Source organism: Oncorhynchus mykiss, chromosome 9 (genome assembly GCF_057628025.1).
Source record: "Oncorhynchus mykiss isolate SJ-2025 chromosome 9, ASM5762802v1, whole genome shotgun sequence".
Taxonomy (NCBI): Eukaryota; Metazoa; Chordata; class Actinopteri; order Salmoniformes; family Salmonidae; genus Oncorhynchus; species Oncorhynchus mykiss.
In genome coordinates this window covers 19,936,773-19,955,846 of record NC_143030.1, presented here as the reverse complement: position 1 = coordinate 19,955,846, position 19,074 = coordinate 19,936,773, and the positions used below count along the sequence as shown (strand labels likewise).

At 45.6% G+C, this 19,074-nt stretch overlaps 2 protein-coding genes and 1 long non-coding RNA gene across 9 annotated transcripts; 1 reads left to right on the top strand and 2 right to left on the bottom strand.

Annotated features, from left to right (window-relative positions):
* Positions 1-218: 218 nt before the first annotated feature.
* On the bottom strand, positions 219-11,946 carry LOC110531629 (embryonal Fyn-associated substrate). Of its 2 annotated transcripts, none has more exons than XM_090183693.1 (8): positions 11,807-11,946; positions 10,353-10,715; positions 7,734-9,167; positions 7,435-7,554; positions 5,593-6,576; positions 4,001-4,075; positions 2,965-3,222; positions 219-2,645 (listed from the first exon to the last, which is right to left on the bottom strand). In XM_090183693.1, exons 2-8 carry the CDS (start codon positions 10,362-10,364, stop codon positions 2,463-2,465), a joined length of 3,066 nt encoding a protein of 1,021 aa, XP_090039819.1. In that variant the 5' UTR covers positions 10,365-10,715; positions 11,807-11,946; the 3' UTR covers positions 219-2,462. The 2 variants fall into 2 exon arrangements, with proteins under 2 accessions (XP_090039819.1, XP_090039820.1); XM_090183694.1 differs by lacking the exon at positions 11,807-11,946 and having other exon boundaries at positions 219-2,252; positions 2,420-2,645.
* On the top strand, positions 11,521-17,355 carry dhrs4 (dehydrogenase/reductase 4). Of its 6 annotated transcripts, none has more exons than XM_090183703.1 (9): positions 11,521-12,125; positions 12,731-12,873; positions 13,153-13,330; positions 13,591-13,692; positions 15,894-15,964; positions 16,043-16,094; positions 16,220-16,354; positions 16,508-16,563; positions 16,811-17,355. In XM_090183703.1, exons 2-9 carry the CDS (start codon positions 12,734-12,736, stop codon positions 16,923-16,925), a joined length of 849 nt encoding a protein of 282 aa, XP_090039829.1. In that variant the 5' UTR covers positions 11,521-12,125; positions 12,731-12,733; the 3' UTR covers positions 16,926-17,355. The 6 variants fall into 6 exon arrangements, with proteins under 6 accessions (XP_090039829.1, XP_090039828.1, XP_021470615.1 ...); XM_090183702.1 differs by having other exon boundaries at positions 11,561-12,125; positions 16,508-16,587; XM_021614940.3 differs by having other exon boundaries at positions 11,965-12,467.
* Positions 17,356-17,401: 46 nt separating this feature from the next.
* On the bottom strand, positions 17,402-18,333 carry LOC149980821 (uncharacterized). The gene is made up of 2 exons (XR_016483140.1): positions 18,204-18,333; positions 17,402-18,097 (listed from the first exon to the last, which is right to left on the bottom strand). It is a non-coding gene; the product is annotated as an uncharacterized LOC149980821 (long non-coding RNA).
* Between the last annotated feature and the right edge of the window lie 741 nt (positions 18,334-19,074).

The following is a 19,074-nucleotide window of genomic DNA, read 5'->3' as shown; positions in this document are numbered from 1 at the left end:
CGATACAGTGCTAGCCATCTCTACAAATCACAAATCTTCCATCATTTAAATTAGCCTTATCCCATGTGTCTGACGCTTTTTACAGACAGTGCACAGTATAATGTCCTAAAAAACAAGCCACAATTAATAAGTCAGATGCTTCACTAACAAGGTGAAAACTGAAACACCTTTTTAAAATACATATACTCTCATCAGAAATAATCCACACCAAGACAGAATGTAATTGTAAAAATGTATTTGTACATTTTAGAAGGGAACAGAGTCAAATGACTTATTGTAGTGTTCAACTTACATGAACTGTAGACTGGATAGATCCATATGCCTTATATAGCCATTGAGTCAATCCCAACAAATTCACTTTAGTGTAAAAAAAAAAAAACAACATGAAAAGCTTTCAAAAATACATTCTGGTACAAAAAAGGGAAAAATCAAATGTAGCTTAATCAAACTAACTGCTCTTCTCCATTTGTTCTGTTCAAACATTGTAGTAAAATTGAAATCACGGTGTGAAGTGAAAACATCCCTGGTTAAATGTGCATATATAACAAATATAGCAACTTAAAGCCATGCAGATCACAAAGCCACTAGGAAAAATGATAAATACAATTGTTATTAATTATGATGACGCCTTTCTATTATTAGGCCCTCCGGCTATGGATGTGACTTTACTGTGCAGGCAGGCATTCTGTAGAAACCCTGCTACTTTCCACTAGGGGGAGCACAAAGGCAAAACACTAGTGTTTGACAAAGCTACTTCCTACTTTTTTTGGCACAGACGCATATTTGTTCATTTCACCCTCCTATCACTGCTGCAGAGTCAGACAGCAATACTAGGGAGGGTGGCAGCATTGACTTTGCAGGGTGCGATTAGTCTTTCAACAATAGGAAAGCCTAGAAGCCTGCGCCCCAATCATACCTTAGCCCCCTATGCACTTCTTATTAGGATCTGAGAGGATTGGGTAAGAGTAGCCCATGAAGCAATATGGCGATACTTCCACCTAGCCTATCAGAGGCTACAGGGAACTAGATAGGTAGGAGCAATGCTTGGGCACAGAAGATTAGTTTAAGCATTGACTTAAGGAGGGCGATGGTGACAAAGATTAACTTCATGGAGATACACACGCACTACAGAAATACCCCATTTGGCAAGTCTGCAACCCACCTGTCTGCTATGGATGCCTCACTGACAATAGAGTTGAATAGAAAACAGACAGGCAACAGTACACCAGCATGTCTGTCTGGGAGCTACCCGCATAGACAAAAGACAACCCTTTCTTTCTCGTCCTTTGGACAACATGTCGGGGACTGTGTAGGAAAGTGAGGGTGTGTGACGGAAGGTGTAATATGTGTGAGAAAGCGAGAGGAAAGGGAGAAATGAAAAGCGAGACAGGTGTAGACAGGTAAAAGTTGGAATACAGGTTCTTCCCTCTCGATGGCCCAACCGTGGGAAAGGGCATGCCTGACTGAGCCCGCTCTTGCACCACTCCAACAACAGGTTACTTGAAACCAATCTCAGTCCCACATAGAATTCTTAATCTTCTTTCCAATCCCCCTCTTCCAGACTACAAGCTGGGAAACTGAAGGGGTAAAAGAGTAGCCATCTTGTCATCTTGCAAGCTCCTATGGTCAACGTCCTCTGGATAATACAAGTTTTACACAATCTGCAATGCAACACCAGGCAGAAACACACAGTAATGCTGCCACAGCATTTATATACAGACCCACCACCTGCACCTTCATCCAGCTCTCCCTGTTCTCCTCCATCGCAACAAACAGGATGTGGGCACACTTGCTATTTTTGAGAGAGGGGGGGGGGGTGGAGAGTTACTTCAAATAAATAAGGATGCAAAGATAAGAAAACAAATGTCAAAGGAAGAGGAACGTATGGCAACCAACCAGAACTAGGCTGTCTCCCATAATACGGTGGCCCAAAAGGGACACTCAATAATGTCACAAACCTGGTTCAAACATGAGCAAAACCAAACATCCATCAATCAAATAAGTTAGACACACAACGAGACAACTGTGCTTGGCAGTTGGCACTAAGAGCACAGAAGTCAATAAGTATAAAAACAAAGCCCAACCAACACACACAAAATCTAACTCAATGACAAATTTGAGGCACAGATCTCAGTTCTTCTTCAGCACTGATAATCAATGATTCCAAGTCACTTACTTCCAACGTCAAACCATTCAATTAAAAAGACCACACATTGAAACAACTATTAAGGCAGCATTTCCCAAACTCGGTCCTCGGGACCCCAAGGAGTACACGTTTTGGTTTTTGCCCTTGCACTACACAGCTGATTCAAATGATCAAAGCTTGATGATTCATTTATTATTTGAATCAGCTGTGTAGTGCAAGGGCAAAAACCAAAACGTGCCCCCCTTGGGGTCCCGAGGACCGAGTTTGGGAAACCCTGGACTAAGGCATTTCAAGAAGAGAAGTTGAAGAAATATTGTCAAGATATCTCTGCGAGGCGCTTTAGCAGGCTGGAGAATCCTGCGGCATGCTGGGACAGCTCTGCCACGCGGTCCACCATTTCCTGGGTGGCAGAGACCGATGGATAGTTTTGTGCTGCCCCCTTTGTAGCCACGACGACAGCCTTCAGGGCCTGACACAGACGCCCCCCTGAGGTTGTGACCTACGGAGAGAGAAAGACCAAAATAAATCTTACCTAAATGTCCCTATTCCCTTTCACCTTGACCTAAAACTCTAATTAATTCTGCTGCAAGCTCTTCTTTGTTTGACTACCGTATCAAACTCTACATTTGGAATGAAATGCAGGGTCGTGTTCATTAGGCATAGAATGGAAGAAAACTGACTGCAACAGGTAGGGACTACCTAAACTCGTCCTATGAAAAACATTCATTTTCTTTTTCTGTTGTAAAATGTTTTGCTACAGTGTGCCCTCATGAACACGAGTCACGACCGTGTCATTTTGGCATGAAATGTGTGCTGACCTTTGCTCGGAGGTCAGGAGAGGTCAGGAGGCGGGAGAGCGTGTCCCCGATGAACACCAGCTTGTGCGCCGTCACGATCAAACTCTTCCCCCGGGAAACGAAGACGCGGGGAGGCTGGTTCCCCTGCACACTGTTGAAGAGCACGTCGATGGAGTCGGCCAGACAGGAGAGGTGGGACAGGCTCTGAGACGAGTAGAAGGACAGCAGCTCAGAGTCCTCCAGAGAGAGAGAGATGGGCAGAGGAGGGGAGGGGCTCAACTGGGGGGAGGGAGAGAGACAGAGAGAGGAGGGGAGGGGAGGGAGAGAGACAGAGAGGGGAGGGGAGGGGGAGAGACAAAAGGGGGGGAGGGGGGAGAGACAGAGAAGGGGGGGAGGGGGAGAGACAGGGGAGGGGGGAGAGAGAGAGGGCAGGCAAAGAGGGGAGAAGGAAGAGAAGATAGACAGGGAGAGAGTTAGAGACACAGGGGGAGGGAGAGACAGTGAGATAGGGTCATCATTGTAATGGCAGGGATGAACATTGTCACTTATGGAACTGCCATCTATTGTGCAATGGGCCCCCGTTGTCTATTATGTCAAGTTCTTAGAACCACAGATGACCTCTTGTTGTGTGGCTATGACACAAGTTGACGCAACCTAAGCCTACAAAAATATAGGCTGAGAAAAAATGAGAGAAAGATAAAGAGACATTGAGATTGAGGTAGAGATACTGTAAAGGTAAACAAGTTCAGTTGATCCAGGCAGGTTGAAACTGGATAAAGAAGTACAGAGAGCAGATTTACTGTCAATGTAACCTAAAGTCAGGTAGATCAATGTTGACTCACTGGACTGAAGGACAGAGAAAGCTCATCAGTAAATACACAAGAGAGAATTAATGATTCATCCGAGGCCATAGTTTGTGTATGTGGTGTGAAGATGTGAGAGGATGAGTGTGTGTGCGTGTATGTGCGGGGTGATTGGTGTGAAAACAAAGTGTGTGAGAATGAGACAAGCATATGTGTGACAATTGGAGCATAAGATGTGAGTGTGTGTTACTTACCCTAGGCTCTGTGGTGTGGACAGTCTGGTTTGACACATTCTCCGTCTGGACATCTGAGGGAGGCTCTAGCTTTCCCTGTGGAGGAATGGTGAAAGTACACTACATGACCAAAAGTATGTGGACACCTGCTCGTCGAACATCTCATTCCAAAATCATGGAGATTAATATGGAGTTGGTCCCCCCCTTTGCTGCTATAACAGCCTCCATTATTCTGGGATGGCTTTCCACTAAATGTTATAACATTGCTGTGGGGATTTGCTTCCATTCAGCATTAGTGAGGTTGGGCACTGATGTTAGGTGATTAGGCCTGGCTCACAGTCGGTGATCCAATTCATCCCAAAGGTTTTGGATGGGGTTGAGGTCAGGGCTCTCTGCAGGCCAGTCAAGTTATTACACACTGATCTCGACAAACCATTTCTGTATGGACCTCGCTTTGTGCACAGGGGCATTGTCGTGCTGAAACAGGAAAGGGCCTTCAGCAAACTGTTGCCACAAAGTTGGAAGCACAGAATCGTCTAGAATGTTTGTTTGCTGTAGCATTAAGATTTCCCTTCACTGGAACGAAGGGGCCTAGTATGAACCATGAAAAACAGCCCCAGACCATTATTCCTCCTCCATCAAACTTTACAGTTGGCACTATGCATTGGGGCAGATAGCGTTCTCCTGGCATCCGCCAAACCCAGATTTGTCCGTCAGACTACCTGATGTTGAAGCATGATTCGTCACTCCAGAGAACGCGTTTCCACCACTCCAGCCGACGCTTGCCATTGCGCATAGTGATCATAGGCTTGTGTGTCTGGGCGGCTGCTCGGCCATGGAAACCCTTTTCATGAAGCCCCCAACTTACAGTTCTTGTGCTGACGTTGCTTCCAGAGGCAGTTTGGAACTCGGTAGTGAGTGTTGCTATGCGCGTCAGCACTCGGCGGTCCCATTCTGTGAGCTTGTGTGGCCTACCACTTCCCGGCTGAGCAGTTGTTGCTCCTAGACGTTTCCACTTCATAATAACAGCACTTACAGTTGATCGGGGCAGCTCTAGCAGGGCAGAAATTTGACAAACTGACTTGTTGGAAAGGTGGCATCCTATGACTGTGCCACATTGAAAGTCGCTGAGCTCTTCAGAAAGGCCATTTGCCTGCCAATGTTGGTCTATGGAGATTGCATGGCTGTGTGCTCAATTTTGTACACCTGTCAGCAACAGGTGTGGCTGAAATGGAGGAATTCACTCATTTGAAAGGGTGTCCACATACTTTTGTAAATATAATGTAGATACATCACTTTAGAAACAGCCATGGGCCCACAGAGCAGAAACTGTCCAATAAAACAACTAGAAGAAGAGAGGCAAACATACAAGAGCGATTATTATAAGTCACTCTGGATAAAGGAGTCTGCTTAAAGGGGAAGTATTTTTACAATTTGTAGTGGCTGTTTAAAGATAAGCGGTTTCTTCTGAACCATCTAACCTTAAATTGTAGTATCCTGAAATCCCCCTAAAACACAATGTAAAAAATAACTCAAACACAATGTAAAATGCAGACAAGTGCCAGCAAGGGAGAGGTGAGCGAGAAACAAAAGCCAGCAGATTGAAGACTGACCTGCAGCTTCACGTATCCCACACTGTCTCCAACAGGAAGTGGTGCCGGGGCGGGAGTCAGACCTATCCCAGCGTACTCGTTCCCCATCTCTTCCTCTCCATCGCTCTGCCCTACCGTGATGGACATGGTCATGGAGGGTTGTGCGAGGGGCAGGGGGAACGCTGGCTGCGGGGTCGGGGGTAAGGGCCTTTCCTGGATCCAGCTACTCTTGCGTGGTCCCATACCACTCCCTACGGGTTTGATCTCCGCTACGGGAAGGGCTGGTAGGGGTCTCCGGGACAGGGAGTCCTGGGAAGGGAGGCGGGGCCGCCCCTGCGTCTGTAACAGGATGGTGGAGTCCTCCAGCGCCCGTTGGACCATAGAGAGCAGGGTGTCTGACGGAGGGGCGTGGCCACAGGAAGACAAAGCAGGAAGTAGATCTGAGAGGCGGGCCCAAGCCAGTTGGAGAGAGGGAGGGACCTCGCTGGGTTGACTCAACTTCCAGACGGACAGGATCTCAGCCAATGAGGTAGCCAGGTCCCTTGAGGAGGCGGGTGCACCCGAGGCAGTGCTCAGCACCGATTGGACAAGACTGGAAAGCGAGGATCTCCATTGGATGTCACCAGACCCATTACTGGATACAGATAACCTATGTGTGGAAGACGACGTTGACATCGCCGAAGAGGGCAAGACGTCAAGTGTGAGAGCAGGCATGTTGTAGATGCCACAGTCCGGCTCGGAGGTGGAGCCCAAGTCGCTGCCCTCACCCAGCCCCAGCGGCGCTCTCTTCCCTTGGCCGAGGACAGAGTAGACTTGGCCGTGCTCCGTCTCCTCCAGGGGGATGATGGTGGACATGTCCCCCGGGGCCAGGGGTAAGCCAGGAAGGGAGGGAACGCTGTAAACGTCCTCCTCTGATTCAGCAGTTGTAACAGACGCTTGGACGTTGTAGGTCTGCTGCTGGGGGTCTGATGAAGTGCTCAGTATTATAGTGGGAACATTGTACACCTGAAAGAGAGAAATGGAGATGAAGACAGAAAGGAATGGAAGGAGATGGAGAGAAATGGAGAAAGAAAATTAATAGCTACTTTCCTCAAGGGGATATTGCTCTCTATTTTGCCCAGACACCAATTGCTCAGTTAGACAAAATAATGTCTAAAGCACCAGTGTAAAGGGCACCTAGATCATTCAACAGGACGAGGTGGGTCTATATGGCGCAGAGCAAGTCTTCCTTGACCGTTATTGTTCTTCAAGTCATTCCATTCAGTCATTCTAAGCTCCTAGTCAGTAGTACTGTTTGTTATGTATGTTCTAGAAGAACAGAGGAGGAGATTGGATAGCCTGGTCATTACATTCCCACTGCGGTATAGACAGCTGGGTGTGACTGGGAGAAAATAGCAACAGCAGTATTCAGATCAGACAGACTGGAATGCAGCTGACAGAGAAACAGGTGTGGCAGAGAGAGAGAGAGACAGACGGAGGGAGGGGCTGTGGGAGGAAGGAACAGGTGAAGGAAAGTTGAGCCGAGAGAGAAAGAGGGGGACTGAGAGAAAGAGGGGGACTGAGAGAAAGAGGGGGACTGAGAGAAAGAGGGGGACTGAGAGAAAGAGGGGAGTACTGAGAGAAAGAGAGGGTGAGTGAGGGGCAGAGGGAAGAAGGGAAGAACAGGTGAGGGAAGGTTGAGAGCTGAGGGGGGAGAGGGAGAATCAGACAAAGAAGCGAAAGGAGAGGGAGAAAGAAAGATGAAGTGAGAGTGAGGAGTGAGAAAAAGACAGAGAAAGAAGAGAGCCAGGGAGAGAGAGAGAGAAATGGAGTAGGAGAGGAGAGAGATGGTGTCTGCACTGTGGAGGAAGAATCCTGACTGACCTCTGACTCTAGGTCAGTGTGTGGGGGGAGGGAGCGGGGGGTGTTGTAGATGTTCTCGTCGTCACACAGCACTGCTGGGGCTTGCCGATGCCACCTACTGCTGGGAGGAGTATCATACACCTAGTAGACCAGGCACAACACAACATGTCATAAGACTGTTATATGCTTGTTATAAGCACAAGGTCAACGTCAGATATATAGTTCACATTGGTTAACTAGGGTTGGAGTTTTTCCTGAATGCATGACTTGACGGGGAATAACTCTGGGGCCTAGTCATGACGAGATTGTCGGTCTGTCACCTGTTCATCAAGGTTCTCGTCATCAGGATCTGCATACTCTCTGCCCTCTCCTTTCTTATTCTGCCCATTCTTCTTCTTTTCATCCGATGTCATCCTCCCATCCTTGCTCTCCTGCTGCAAGGGTACAGGAGTCGACTGGGGGGTGGAGATGGCAGGCTTAGAGGTGGACACAGGGGTTCCAGGCTGGGGCAAGTCTTTTCTGGTGACACCCCTCACTGGAGGGGCTGGAGGAGGTGGCTTACGGGCAAAGTTTGGTGACCTGGGCACTCTGCCTTGTCCCTGTCCTGGTCTGGCCAGCAAGGGGGACCCCCTGACGGGGGTAGCCGGAGCTAGCTTCCCCCTGGCGATGGGAGGGGTGGAGGGCACACCACTCTGACCTCTGGGGGTTATTGGGATCACGCCTTTCAGCTGAGGTTTGGGGGATCCCAGTGCAGGGACGGGTGGAGTCCTGAGAATCCCTGCTCCCACATGGGTGGGGGTCTGGTACATCATCCCAGGGGTGCCCTGTGCCAGTTTGGAATGAGGGGTGAGGGGCTTGAGGGGGGCCCCCCTGTCCCCGTTGACCTGTGAAGGGGTGAGGCTCTGAGTCTCCAGGATCCTGGTAGCGATGGGGGTAACCTGGGTCCCCACGGCCACCCCTGCTGCCCCTCCTGTGGGGGTCTGGTAGAACTCCTCGCTGGGCAGTACAGTACCTCTGGGGACCAGGTAACAGCTGTCAGAGTGGCCTGCAGCCGCTACAGTCTCCCTGGGGACAAGGTAGGTGTTGTCCTCTGGCCCTTCTGGAGCTAGACCCACAGCTCGGGGCATCCCACTGGGGGCCAGATAGACATTCTCTGGGCCAGGGACTCCAGTCAGACCCCCTGGTGATCTGTGGTGCTGGGGCCCAAGAAGTGTGGGGGTGGAGGGGGTCTGGTAAAGAGTCCCGGCTGAGTCTACATCTCTGCCTCGGAGGGAAGGCGAGCGCGGGCGCCCCGTCACCCCCCCGTCCCATTCGGGTAGGGGGCGTGTGCCAGAGCTGGAGCGGGAGCGTGGGCGACCCCCTACCTCGGCCTGTCGGAGGACCCCTGGTCTAGAGGCAACAGGCACCGCCCCTGGGCTCTGGTACAGGGCCTCCCCCAGGCTAGGTGGGGTGCGGTAGACGCCGTCTATGTCCTCCGTGGAGACTGCTGTGCGGGCCAGCGGGCCAGGGGAGAGGTACACAGAGTCTTCGCTGGGGGCGCGGCTAGGGGGTTGGGGGTCAGACCCCGGGGTGGTGTGGAGGAGGCGGAGGCGGTTGGCGGGGGCGATGCCCTGGCGCCCATGGAGGGAGCAGAGCCACCAGCCAGGACCCCCTCCCTGCTCCTGTTCTAGAACCATCAGGATGTCCCCCTTCCGGAAGGCCAGCTCCTCAGGGCTCTCTGCTGCATTGTCAAACAGGGCCTTCGCCAGCACCGTCTGAGGAGGGGGGGAAAGAGGGACAGGGAAAACATATATAACACAGAAATAACTCATGAATTTCTCCAAAATAAGAGATCCACAAAACACCCATCACTATCCCAGCGTTAATCCAGAGTTTTTCCTAATGAAGTCACGTGGTCAGGAAAAACTTTGGACACTAGTCATAGGGGGCAGTGATGACAAGAATGCACACACAGAGACAGCCTAACATCACACCCGGAAGCATACTGACAGGACTGCACACAGACAAATGCATTGACTTGATGCCAAGAAAGAGATTGAGAATAGCTGATTGTATAACGGTTTAAGTGAATAGAAGAGCTAAAGAGCAAGAGGGAGGAGCTAAACAAAAACAGTGTGGTGGTGAGAAAGAGAGAGAACACATTCAGTCCCATCAGTCCCATCATGACTAAACACATAATGATATAAGTGCTGAATCCCTATATACTTAGTTACTGCACACAGTACTTTCAGGGTGAGTAAAAAAGAGAGTCAGAGGAGGGAGGAACGATTGAAAAGACAAGAGGAGTAAATGGTCATGAGAAAAGAGAGGGATGGATGGAGGGAGAGAGAGGGAGGGGGGGGAAGGGAGGCAACATCTGTCCCTAGTTTGGGGTTTAATTGCCGTCCCATGGGCCTCCTCTCATCTTCTCCTTTTCAAAACCCTAACCCCCTGGGGATTGGCTATAGAGACAAGCTGAGCCCTGAGCTGCGTTCAGTATGAAGGAAATTTAAATTTTAAAAAATGTAAAAGTCAAAGTGTCCAATCTTGTCTTATTAGAACACAGCATTTTGTTTTCAGTTGAAAAACGTTTTGCACTACTAGCTCTACTCTGAAACGTGCCTGCTGGAAACAGTGGATGGAAGCCAGGGCAATGTTCAATTACTTAAAAACCGCATCCTTCATTCCCTCCCTTCCCCGAATGATGTAATCACTGATTTGAGAGTACTGGATGGGGACAACAAAAAAGTTCACGTCAGCCAATGGCCTTTCACCGATCCAGTTATGTCATATCAGTGATTCTCCCAAAGAAGGATGATACATTTTTAAGTATTCAAACATGGCCCTGGTTTGAAAAATAACTAGTGCCATGTCACCAGTTGGGCTCATTTCATCAGTGGCTGCTTACCCACCATATCTCATACAAAAAGTGCGCACACACACACACGATTGGTACTCACTGAGAGGGACATGTTTACTCTTCCTCAGACAGTGCTCCCGTCAGGACGTTGGGTCAGGCTCACAAACAGACAGAGTCCTCCATCTAGAACCAAGAGGTGAACTGCGGACTGCTGCGGAGTCCAAACACACGATCCGAGTTGTGTTCAAGGGAAACGCCACCAGCCTCCTTCAAGGCTGCGAGATGTCCTGCCTTCTTCACTCACCAACGCCCATAGGGTTCTTCTGTATTGAGGGCATGATTGAACTGCTTCTTCTTGGCTCAGTGTTGTCGATCATTCTTGAGATTAAGATTAGAAAAGCCAGTTCGGCCGGATTGTGATGCAATCGTCATTTCACACTCCTGATTCCACTGAAGGAGAATCCTAGTCAGGGAAACGATGAAATCATTAGTGTTGTTCTCACTTTGTAAACAACATAGTCTAGATCCTTAGAGGATGTCAACATCTACCACTTGTATTTAGAGCCAATTCATAACTTCTGTCTTCTTACCATATCCCATGTTGTGGTCACACATCCATGATTTACAAGACTCACTACTGCATTCGACAAACAACTCCAAGGGTCCATCACAGAGTAAGATCCTTCAGATAAAAAGGCTCAACTGACCGGAATAATTTACCTATAGAAATCAGGGCATTTTAAGAAAGCCTTTTGTCAAATATTAAGAACAAACTGTTTTTAACTAATAGAAACATCACCAATCTTAAGATATTTGTAAATATGTATGTATTATATACACTTAGTTTTATTAGTAGTTGTAGCATTAGTTTTTATTAGTTGTAGGCCCATTAGTAGTTGTACAATAACTTGCTATTCTGTTAATGTACTTTAAAAAATATTATTATTAGACAGTAGTTGGCATATTATTATTGTTACTAAGTATTGTTTGTTTAGTTTTTTCTCCCTTTGAACACTTGAAAACAAGCATCTCAAGAGATTTCATCCTGCAAATGCTACCCCAATGACAGATCTACAGTTAAAATGCAAGCGTTCAAAATATGTAACAAGCGTTATTAGAAAAATGTATATCAAATTATTCTGTAAAAACTTAATTGACAGCATAAAACTCAGAGGTTGCATATCAAGTTACCAGGCAGTTGGATCAGTCAGCCAAGACGAAATTTTAGACCATGACATGGATTGACTCAGATGACGTAAATATTTGCTAACAAACGTTCGCTAGCCCCTTAAAGTTAGCACACAGCTCACCCGATCGCTGATAAAAAATAAAAATGAATATTCAATATTTGGTTAGCTCACTTGGATAATGTGGGCCAAATTGTATCTAAATCGATGGAGCGGAGGTTAGCTTGTTACTGTAACGTAAACCGCTAGCTAGCCTATAGCCAATGGGCAAAACAAAAGGGGGCATGAAATCAGTTCGCTAACAAGCAAACTTCAGTCTGCATTGAAAATGACACTCACATGTTGTTTTGTTCGCTAGCGTACTTACCCTTGATGAAATAGAAACATTTCATGCAATACTCGAGAAAAGAAAGACAGCTATCGAGCGTTCCCTTATTTCAGTTGAGGGAATTCGTGGCAAACGAGGTTTTTCTCGTATGTCTCCCTCCGGAGAAGGACTACGTAATTGGATACGACCCTCTTGCGGTAAAGCGCAACATTTTTGAGGATGGAGAAACCGAAGATTACAGCTCCGCCTTCAGCATTTCACTCGGGAGACTCTGGTGCTTTTACATACACAGATAGTTCAATCTGGGCCATTTTTATCTGGCAAGGAGAGATGCTGTAACCAACTAATTACGTTTAATGTAAGTAGATGGTAAACGCAATAAATTGTTATATGCTATTTGCTTTGCTGCGGGTTTTTGGATTCTGTTTGAATGGAGCACAGGCTGCCGTATAGACGAGAGTACAGGCGCAATGTCAATAGACGCAGTTGTAAACAAAGCAGTACACCCAGGATAGGACTTTTACTTTGGAGAAGTACCGGAAACGTCGTCTTTAAACTCGTGTTTTTATTCCTGTCTTCTGTTACTGGACGTAAAGGACTTTGCACAGAGGTACTTTGAACTTACAATTTGTAAACCAACAGTACGCCAAACCTTGATTATTGGTGTTACATGTAGCCGTTATTGATCAGAAAGTCAAAGGTAAGGTCATATCATTGTATTTTGAATTAAACATAACACTTGTATTCTTGCACAATTCAACCTTCACCTAATTTCTGCTCTTCATAACCGAGGTCTAGACACTGATAGCCACAATAAGGAGGCACATCGTGGATAAAGCAATGTAATAACTAAGGGACCTAGTAACTAAGGCATAATGTTTTGAAAGGGTCACTTGTGGGTTGGCACCTGCATTTGTGTGTCTACTGTATGTGTGTGCACTGAGAAATCTTCTCTCTTTCCAGGTAATGCTGAGGTGTTTTGTTAGCAGGAGCCTTTTGACCAATCCTGTCGCAGGTCAAACAAGAAAGATGTCTGGGGGCAGTCTTGCTGGGTCTCAAAGCAGTCTTGCAGGGAAGGTCGCCATAGTGACTGCCTCAACTGATGGGTAAGGAATAACTGTGCCTACTGTTTTGCTGGGGATGTATTTAATTAGTTTATAGTGAATTGCCCACCTGCTCTATGGTCCTATGATGAGTTTTTCCAGACCGCTTAGCCTGACCTGGAAAAACTATGGGCACCAAGTCAGCCTATAAGCCATAACAAGTGTCTATGGAATAGGGGCCAGAGTTTTTCCTGGTCAGACCACACAGTCAGGGAAAGCTCTAGGCCCTATATATCATCCTTCTCCTACTGACTGTGTCTTCTTCTACTTCTTCTCTTTCAGAATTGGTCTGGCTGCAGCTCAGGCTCTCGGTCAGAGAGGAGCTCACGTTGTGGTGAGCAGCAGACGTCAGTCCAACGTGGACAAGGCCGTGGCACTACTGCAGAGTGAGAAGATACAAGTGACCGGAACGACTTGCAACGTTGGGAAAAGTGAAGACAGAGAAAGACTGGTTAACATGGTAAAGAAAAAGCCAATACATTTTGCTCCTATTCTAGAAGGTGCACACAGAGTAGACATCAGTTGATCATCACGCAACAATATCGTATTGAAATTATACACCTTCAAATTGTGACCACCATCACACTCAACTTCAGCACAGTGACATTCCAGTACATCATCGATACTGTAGTTCCCACTTCTTGACACAGGGTCACAGGCACAGCCATCAGTCACATGCCCTTACAGAATGTCAGTGTTATTATTTTCCATTCTGTTTAGACAGTGGAACATTGTGGAGGTATAGACATCCTGGTCTCGAATGCAGCAGTCAACCCTTTCTTTGGAAACATCATGGACTCCACAGCAGCAGTCTGGGATAAGGTGCGTTATGCGTCCAAGCATCTTACAAATGTTTTGAAAAGCAACTGGACCGAAAATCTGCTCCATATACTGAAGCCTTGATGCAATGAAATATGTTACATGTCTAACAGTGTTTCCCTTAGTTTAATGTAACAAGTTATTTGAAGTATTCAATAAGTTGTGTAATAACTATGTGATAAGTATTCATTGGTTGGTTTAACATACGGTTGAAGTCGGAAGTTTACATACACTTAGGTTGGAGTAATTTAAAACTCGTTTTCAACCATTCCAAAAATGTCTTGTTAACAAACTATAGTTTTGGCAAGTTGGTTAGGACATCTGCTTTGTGCATGACACAAGTAATTTTTCCAACAATTGTTAACAGACAGATTATTTCACTTATAATTCACTGTATCACAATTCCAGTGGGTCAGAAGTTGACTGTGCATTTAAACAGCTTGGAAAATTCCAGAAAATGTCAGGTCTTTAGAAGCTTCTGATAGGCTAATTGACATCATTTGAGTCAATTGGAGGTGTACCTGTGGATGTATTTCAAAGCCTACCTTCAAACTCAGTGCCTCTGCTTAACATCATGGGAAAATCAAAAGAAATTAGCCAAGACCTCAGAAAAAAAAATTGTAGACCTCCACAAGTCTGGTTCATCTTTGGGAGCAATTTCCAAACGCCTGAAGGTACCACGTTCATCTGTACAAACAATAGTACGCAAGTATAAACACCATGGGACCACACAGCCATCATACAGCTCAGGAAGGAGACACGTTCTGTCTCCTAGAGATGAACGTACTTTGGTGCAAAAAGTGTAAATCAATCACAGAACAACAGCAAAGGACCTAGTGAAGATGGAGGAAACAGGTACAAAAGTATCTATATCCACAGTAAAACAAGTCCTATATCGACATAACCTGAAAGGCCGCTCAGCAAGGAAGAAGCCACTGCTCCAAAACTGCCATAAAAAAAGCCAGACTACAGTTTGCAACTGCACATGGGGACAAAGATCATACTTTTTGGAGAAATGTCCTCTGGTCTGATGAAACCAAAATAAAACTGTTTGGTCATAATGACCATCGTTATGTTTGGAGGAAAAAAGGGTGAGGCTTGCAAGCCGAAGAACACCATCCCAACCGTGAAGCATGGGGGTGGCAGCATCATGTTGTGGGGGTGCTTTGCTGCAGGAGGGTCTGGTGCACTTCACAAAATTGATGGCATCATGAGGAAGGGAAATTATGTGGATATATTGAAGCAACATCTCAAGACATCAGTCAGGAAGTTAAAGCTTGGTCTCAAATTTGTTTTCCAAATGGACAGTGACCCCAAGCATACTTCCAAAGTCGTGGCAAAATGGCTTAAGGACAACAAAGTCAAGGTATTGGGAGTGGCCATCACAAAGCCCTGACCTCAATCCTATAGAAAATTTGTGTGCAGAACTGAAAAAGCGTGTGCAAACAAGGAGGCCTACAAACCCGACTCAGTTACACCAGCTCTGTCAGGAGGAATGGGCCAAAATTCACCCAACTTATTGTGGGAAGCTTGTGGAAGGCTACCTGAAACGTTTGACCCAAGTTAAACATTTTAAAGGCAATGCTACCGAGTACTAATTGAGTGTATGTAAAAACTTCTGACCCACTGGGAATGAGATGAAAGAAATAAAAGCTGAAATAAATCACTCTACATTATTACAATAAAGTTGTGATCGTAACTGGCCTAAGACAGGGAATTCTTACTAGGATTAAATGTCAGGAATTGTGAAAAACTGAGTTCAAATGTATTTGGCTGAGGTGTATGTAAACATCTGACTTCAACTGTAAATGCTTAAGTATTCATTAGTTGGTTTAACATAGATGCTTAAGTATTCATTAGTTGGTTTAACCAACTATTCATTAGTTGGGCCTCCCGAGTGGCGCAGCGGTCTAAGACACTGCATCTCAGTGCAAGAGACGTCACTGCAGTACCTGGTCCGAATACAGACTGCATCACATCCGGCTGTGATTGGGAGTCCCATAGGACGGCGCACAATTGGCCTAGCGTCGTCCAGGTTTGGCCCGGTGTAGGCCGTCATTGTAAATAAGAATTTGTTCTCAACTGACTTGCCAAGTTAAATAAAGGTTTCACACATTCACATAGATGCTTAGGTATTCATTGGTTGGTTTAACATAGTTGCTTTGTTTACATGATCTAATGCTCTACTTTTCACTTCCATGCAGATCCTGGATGTGAATGTTAAGGCAGCCTTTCTTATGACCCAACTGGTGGTGCCTCACATGGAGAAAAGGGGGTGAGAGAGTGAGATGTAAATAATGAAGTAGGAAGGTGTTATGTGAACTATACCAATTACAATGTATGTGTTCCCCAGGGGCGGGAGTGTTGTGTTTGTGTCCTCTGTCGCTGGCTACCAGCCTATGCAGGTAAGCTCCTCTGATTTTCCCTCTGAATGGCTCTCGGTCGATCATCTCAGAATTTGTTGTGTGTAGTGTTAATTTACATTAGTATGAAGAAATATTTTTTCAACTTGACCTTTGATTCCCCCCAGGCCCTGGGTCCTTACAGTGTGAGTAAGACGGCCCTATTAGGCCTAACCAGAGCCTTGGCCCCTGAACTGGCCCAGAGCCACATCCGTGTCAACTGTGTGGCCCCCGGCATCATCAAGACCCGCTTCAGCCAAGCAGTGAGGATCCCCTCCCTTTCTATCGTCATCTTCACCGGTTTACTCTTTTCATCTTTGCTTACCCTCTATTTCTATCACTGGTTTGGCTGTTGTTTTCCTATCATTCACACAAATAGGAGTTTTTGATCATGCGGTGTTCTTATTCTCTCGCAGTTGTGGCACGACGAAGACGTTCTGGACGAGCTCAAGAAGCAGCTTAGCATTAAAAGGTTGCCTTCAACTTCATTCTTAGGGTACATCGTTTAGTTCAGTGTACATTCTTACCCTCAAGTGTTATTGTTTTTATGTAGTGTGTCCACAAATGTGTCTGACCCATTGTGACTGAATTGGTAGAATTTGCTTGTGTAACATTGAAAGACATGTTGCAGTGTTGACGTCATATCTGTATTTGGCTGTCTTTATGCATGTTCACCGTGGTGGTCTGTTTGATTTGTTACTTGTGTATTATTCTCCCAGGGTTGGGGAGCCTGAGGAGATCGGTGGAGTGATCGCTTTCCTGTGCTCTAAGGACGCGTCCTACATCACTGGAGAGACCATCACTGTGACTGGAGGGATGAGCTGCAGGTTGTGAGACTAGTCGGGCTGTAAAGTGTCAATAGAATCTGGCCACGCTGACTGACTGTGACGCTCAAAAGGAAACCATGCTTGTAATGTAAGAATGGACTGTAAGACAGGTAGATTTATTCTACATTGCAGAGAAATGGAATCCTCTAAGACTGTAGTGACATGAGGACACTAAGGCAGGAAGTGGACAGTGTTGACACCACTGCTGAGATTATTACTGACATTCTTGGTATGCTTTTCAGTGGGCTCTATACAGTGTATTGGGTTAATAACAAATGAACACAATGTATTATTACTACACTTCAAAGACTGTCATAGCACTCTAAAGCATTTGAGCTCACAAGCAGGGTCCAAATGTCTGTTTTCGCTCTGTCCCACCATCAAGCCCTTAGGAACTATAACTACATTGCCTTAATAAACAAGAGTTAACGCTGTCATACGTGTTTGATTATTGGACTTCATAAATATAGATACAGGAACTAGTAAATACAACATTTATTATACTATACACAATTAAATTGTAGTTTTCACACTAAGACATTGGATGTGTGAAAAATAACTTATTTGGCAGATGCATACATTTCTCTTTGATTCATTATTTGCTTTTTGAAGATCCTGCATCTGGTTATTAGAAAAGGACAATTGAACTATAATTATATATAAGTCAAACTAATTAGCAAAACTCTTCTCAATTTGTGCAAGTTTTTTCCTCAGTTATCAATATGTCAAGATATTCCTATTACCCCTAAAAGAAAATGTGTTGGCCAATTGAACTGACAAGTATTACAGCACACAGGTAGTGCAGTTTTGGTGACAGGTCAATCCTTTTGACTTCACAATAAAAGTCACCCAGGTTTTTTAAAATGCTTATTCCAAAGTGATTCAGATACAAAGAATCGTAAAACTCTGCTAGTCAGTCACTATTAAATATTTTCTTACAGTGGATGGTGAAATGATTTTGCCATGTCTAATAAACAAACCATATAATTTGGCATAACAGCACAAACAGATCTGGGACCAGGAGAAATGATTTTGCCGTAGACCTGTGAATTATTGAGTGTCATCTGTGTCCGTTGCCGTGAGACAGCAGGTGGTGTCGGGTCATGCCGGGCTTAAAGAACTCCCTGAGGGTTGGGCACTTGTGTCGTGCTTAGACCTGTAGTAGGGCTTCACGAACAACTGGGGGAGACAGAGAGCACATTAGACTGCAGTGGTTTCAGGAACCATAGACGCACGAGGGCAAGCAAGGTTAATAATAAAAGTTGCTTCCCAAGGCTCTACTTACACTGCCTTTGAAACTCTTTGTCGCTTCATCCTCTGAATATCCAATGACATCCTGTGTCACCGGTTACTGGAGAAGTTAACATTCCATTAGATGGAAACGAGATGGGAGAAACGTAAGGCTTGGAATAACACTGTAATGGCTAGGCAACGATAACTGCACTGAAATAACGTACTCACTTAACCATAGAATTGAGAGTACATGCAGAAATCAATGCACAGTTCCTGGAGGTGTAAACAGTGGAGTAAAAGTCCTACACTTCTGCTAATACTGGACATTTACAATATCAATGTGATGACACTATGTATTTTTTGATTATCCCCCCCCCCCCCCCCCCAGTCGCTTCGGTGCAATTTTCACAAGTTTGTGATCACAACTTAGTACAAACCTCAACAGATCAAAACGGCAGTTTTCAAATCTCTAAGCACATTTTCAATTGCCTTAAGTACAACACACAATTATAGGTCACTATTTTACCAAACACTGTTTCAGCTAGAAATACATGTTCCACATTGCAATATATGTTTATATAAAGCAATTGCCTTTCACAATGTCCACACTACTTTTAATATGATTCTCTTTTGTTAAAATACATTTTACTCTTACTCTTAATCAGACTGCTCTTAATTGATAATCGCTTAACCGTTTGGTAAACCTACAGGTTTGTCTACTACAGATTGAGAACTACATAATGAAAATATATGTTTGTGAAGAAGAAACTTAGTGTACAAAACATTAGGAACACCTTCCCAATATTGAGTTGCACCCCTTATTGCCCTCAGACCAGCTTCTGTTTGTCAGGGCATGGACTACAATGTGTCACAAGCATTCCTGATACACATGGAAAACTGTTCAGTGTGAAAAACCCAGCAGC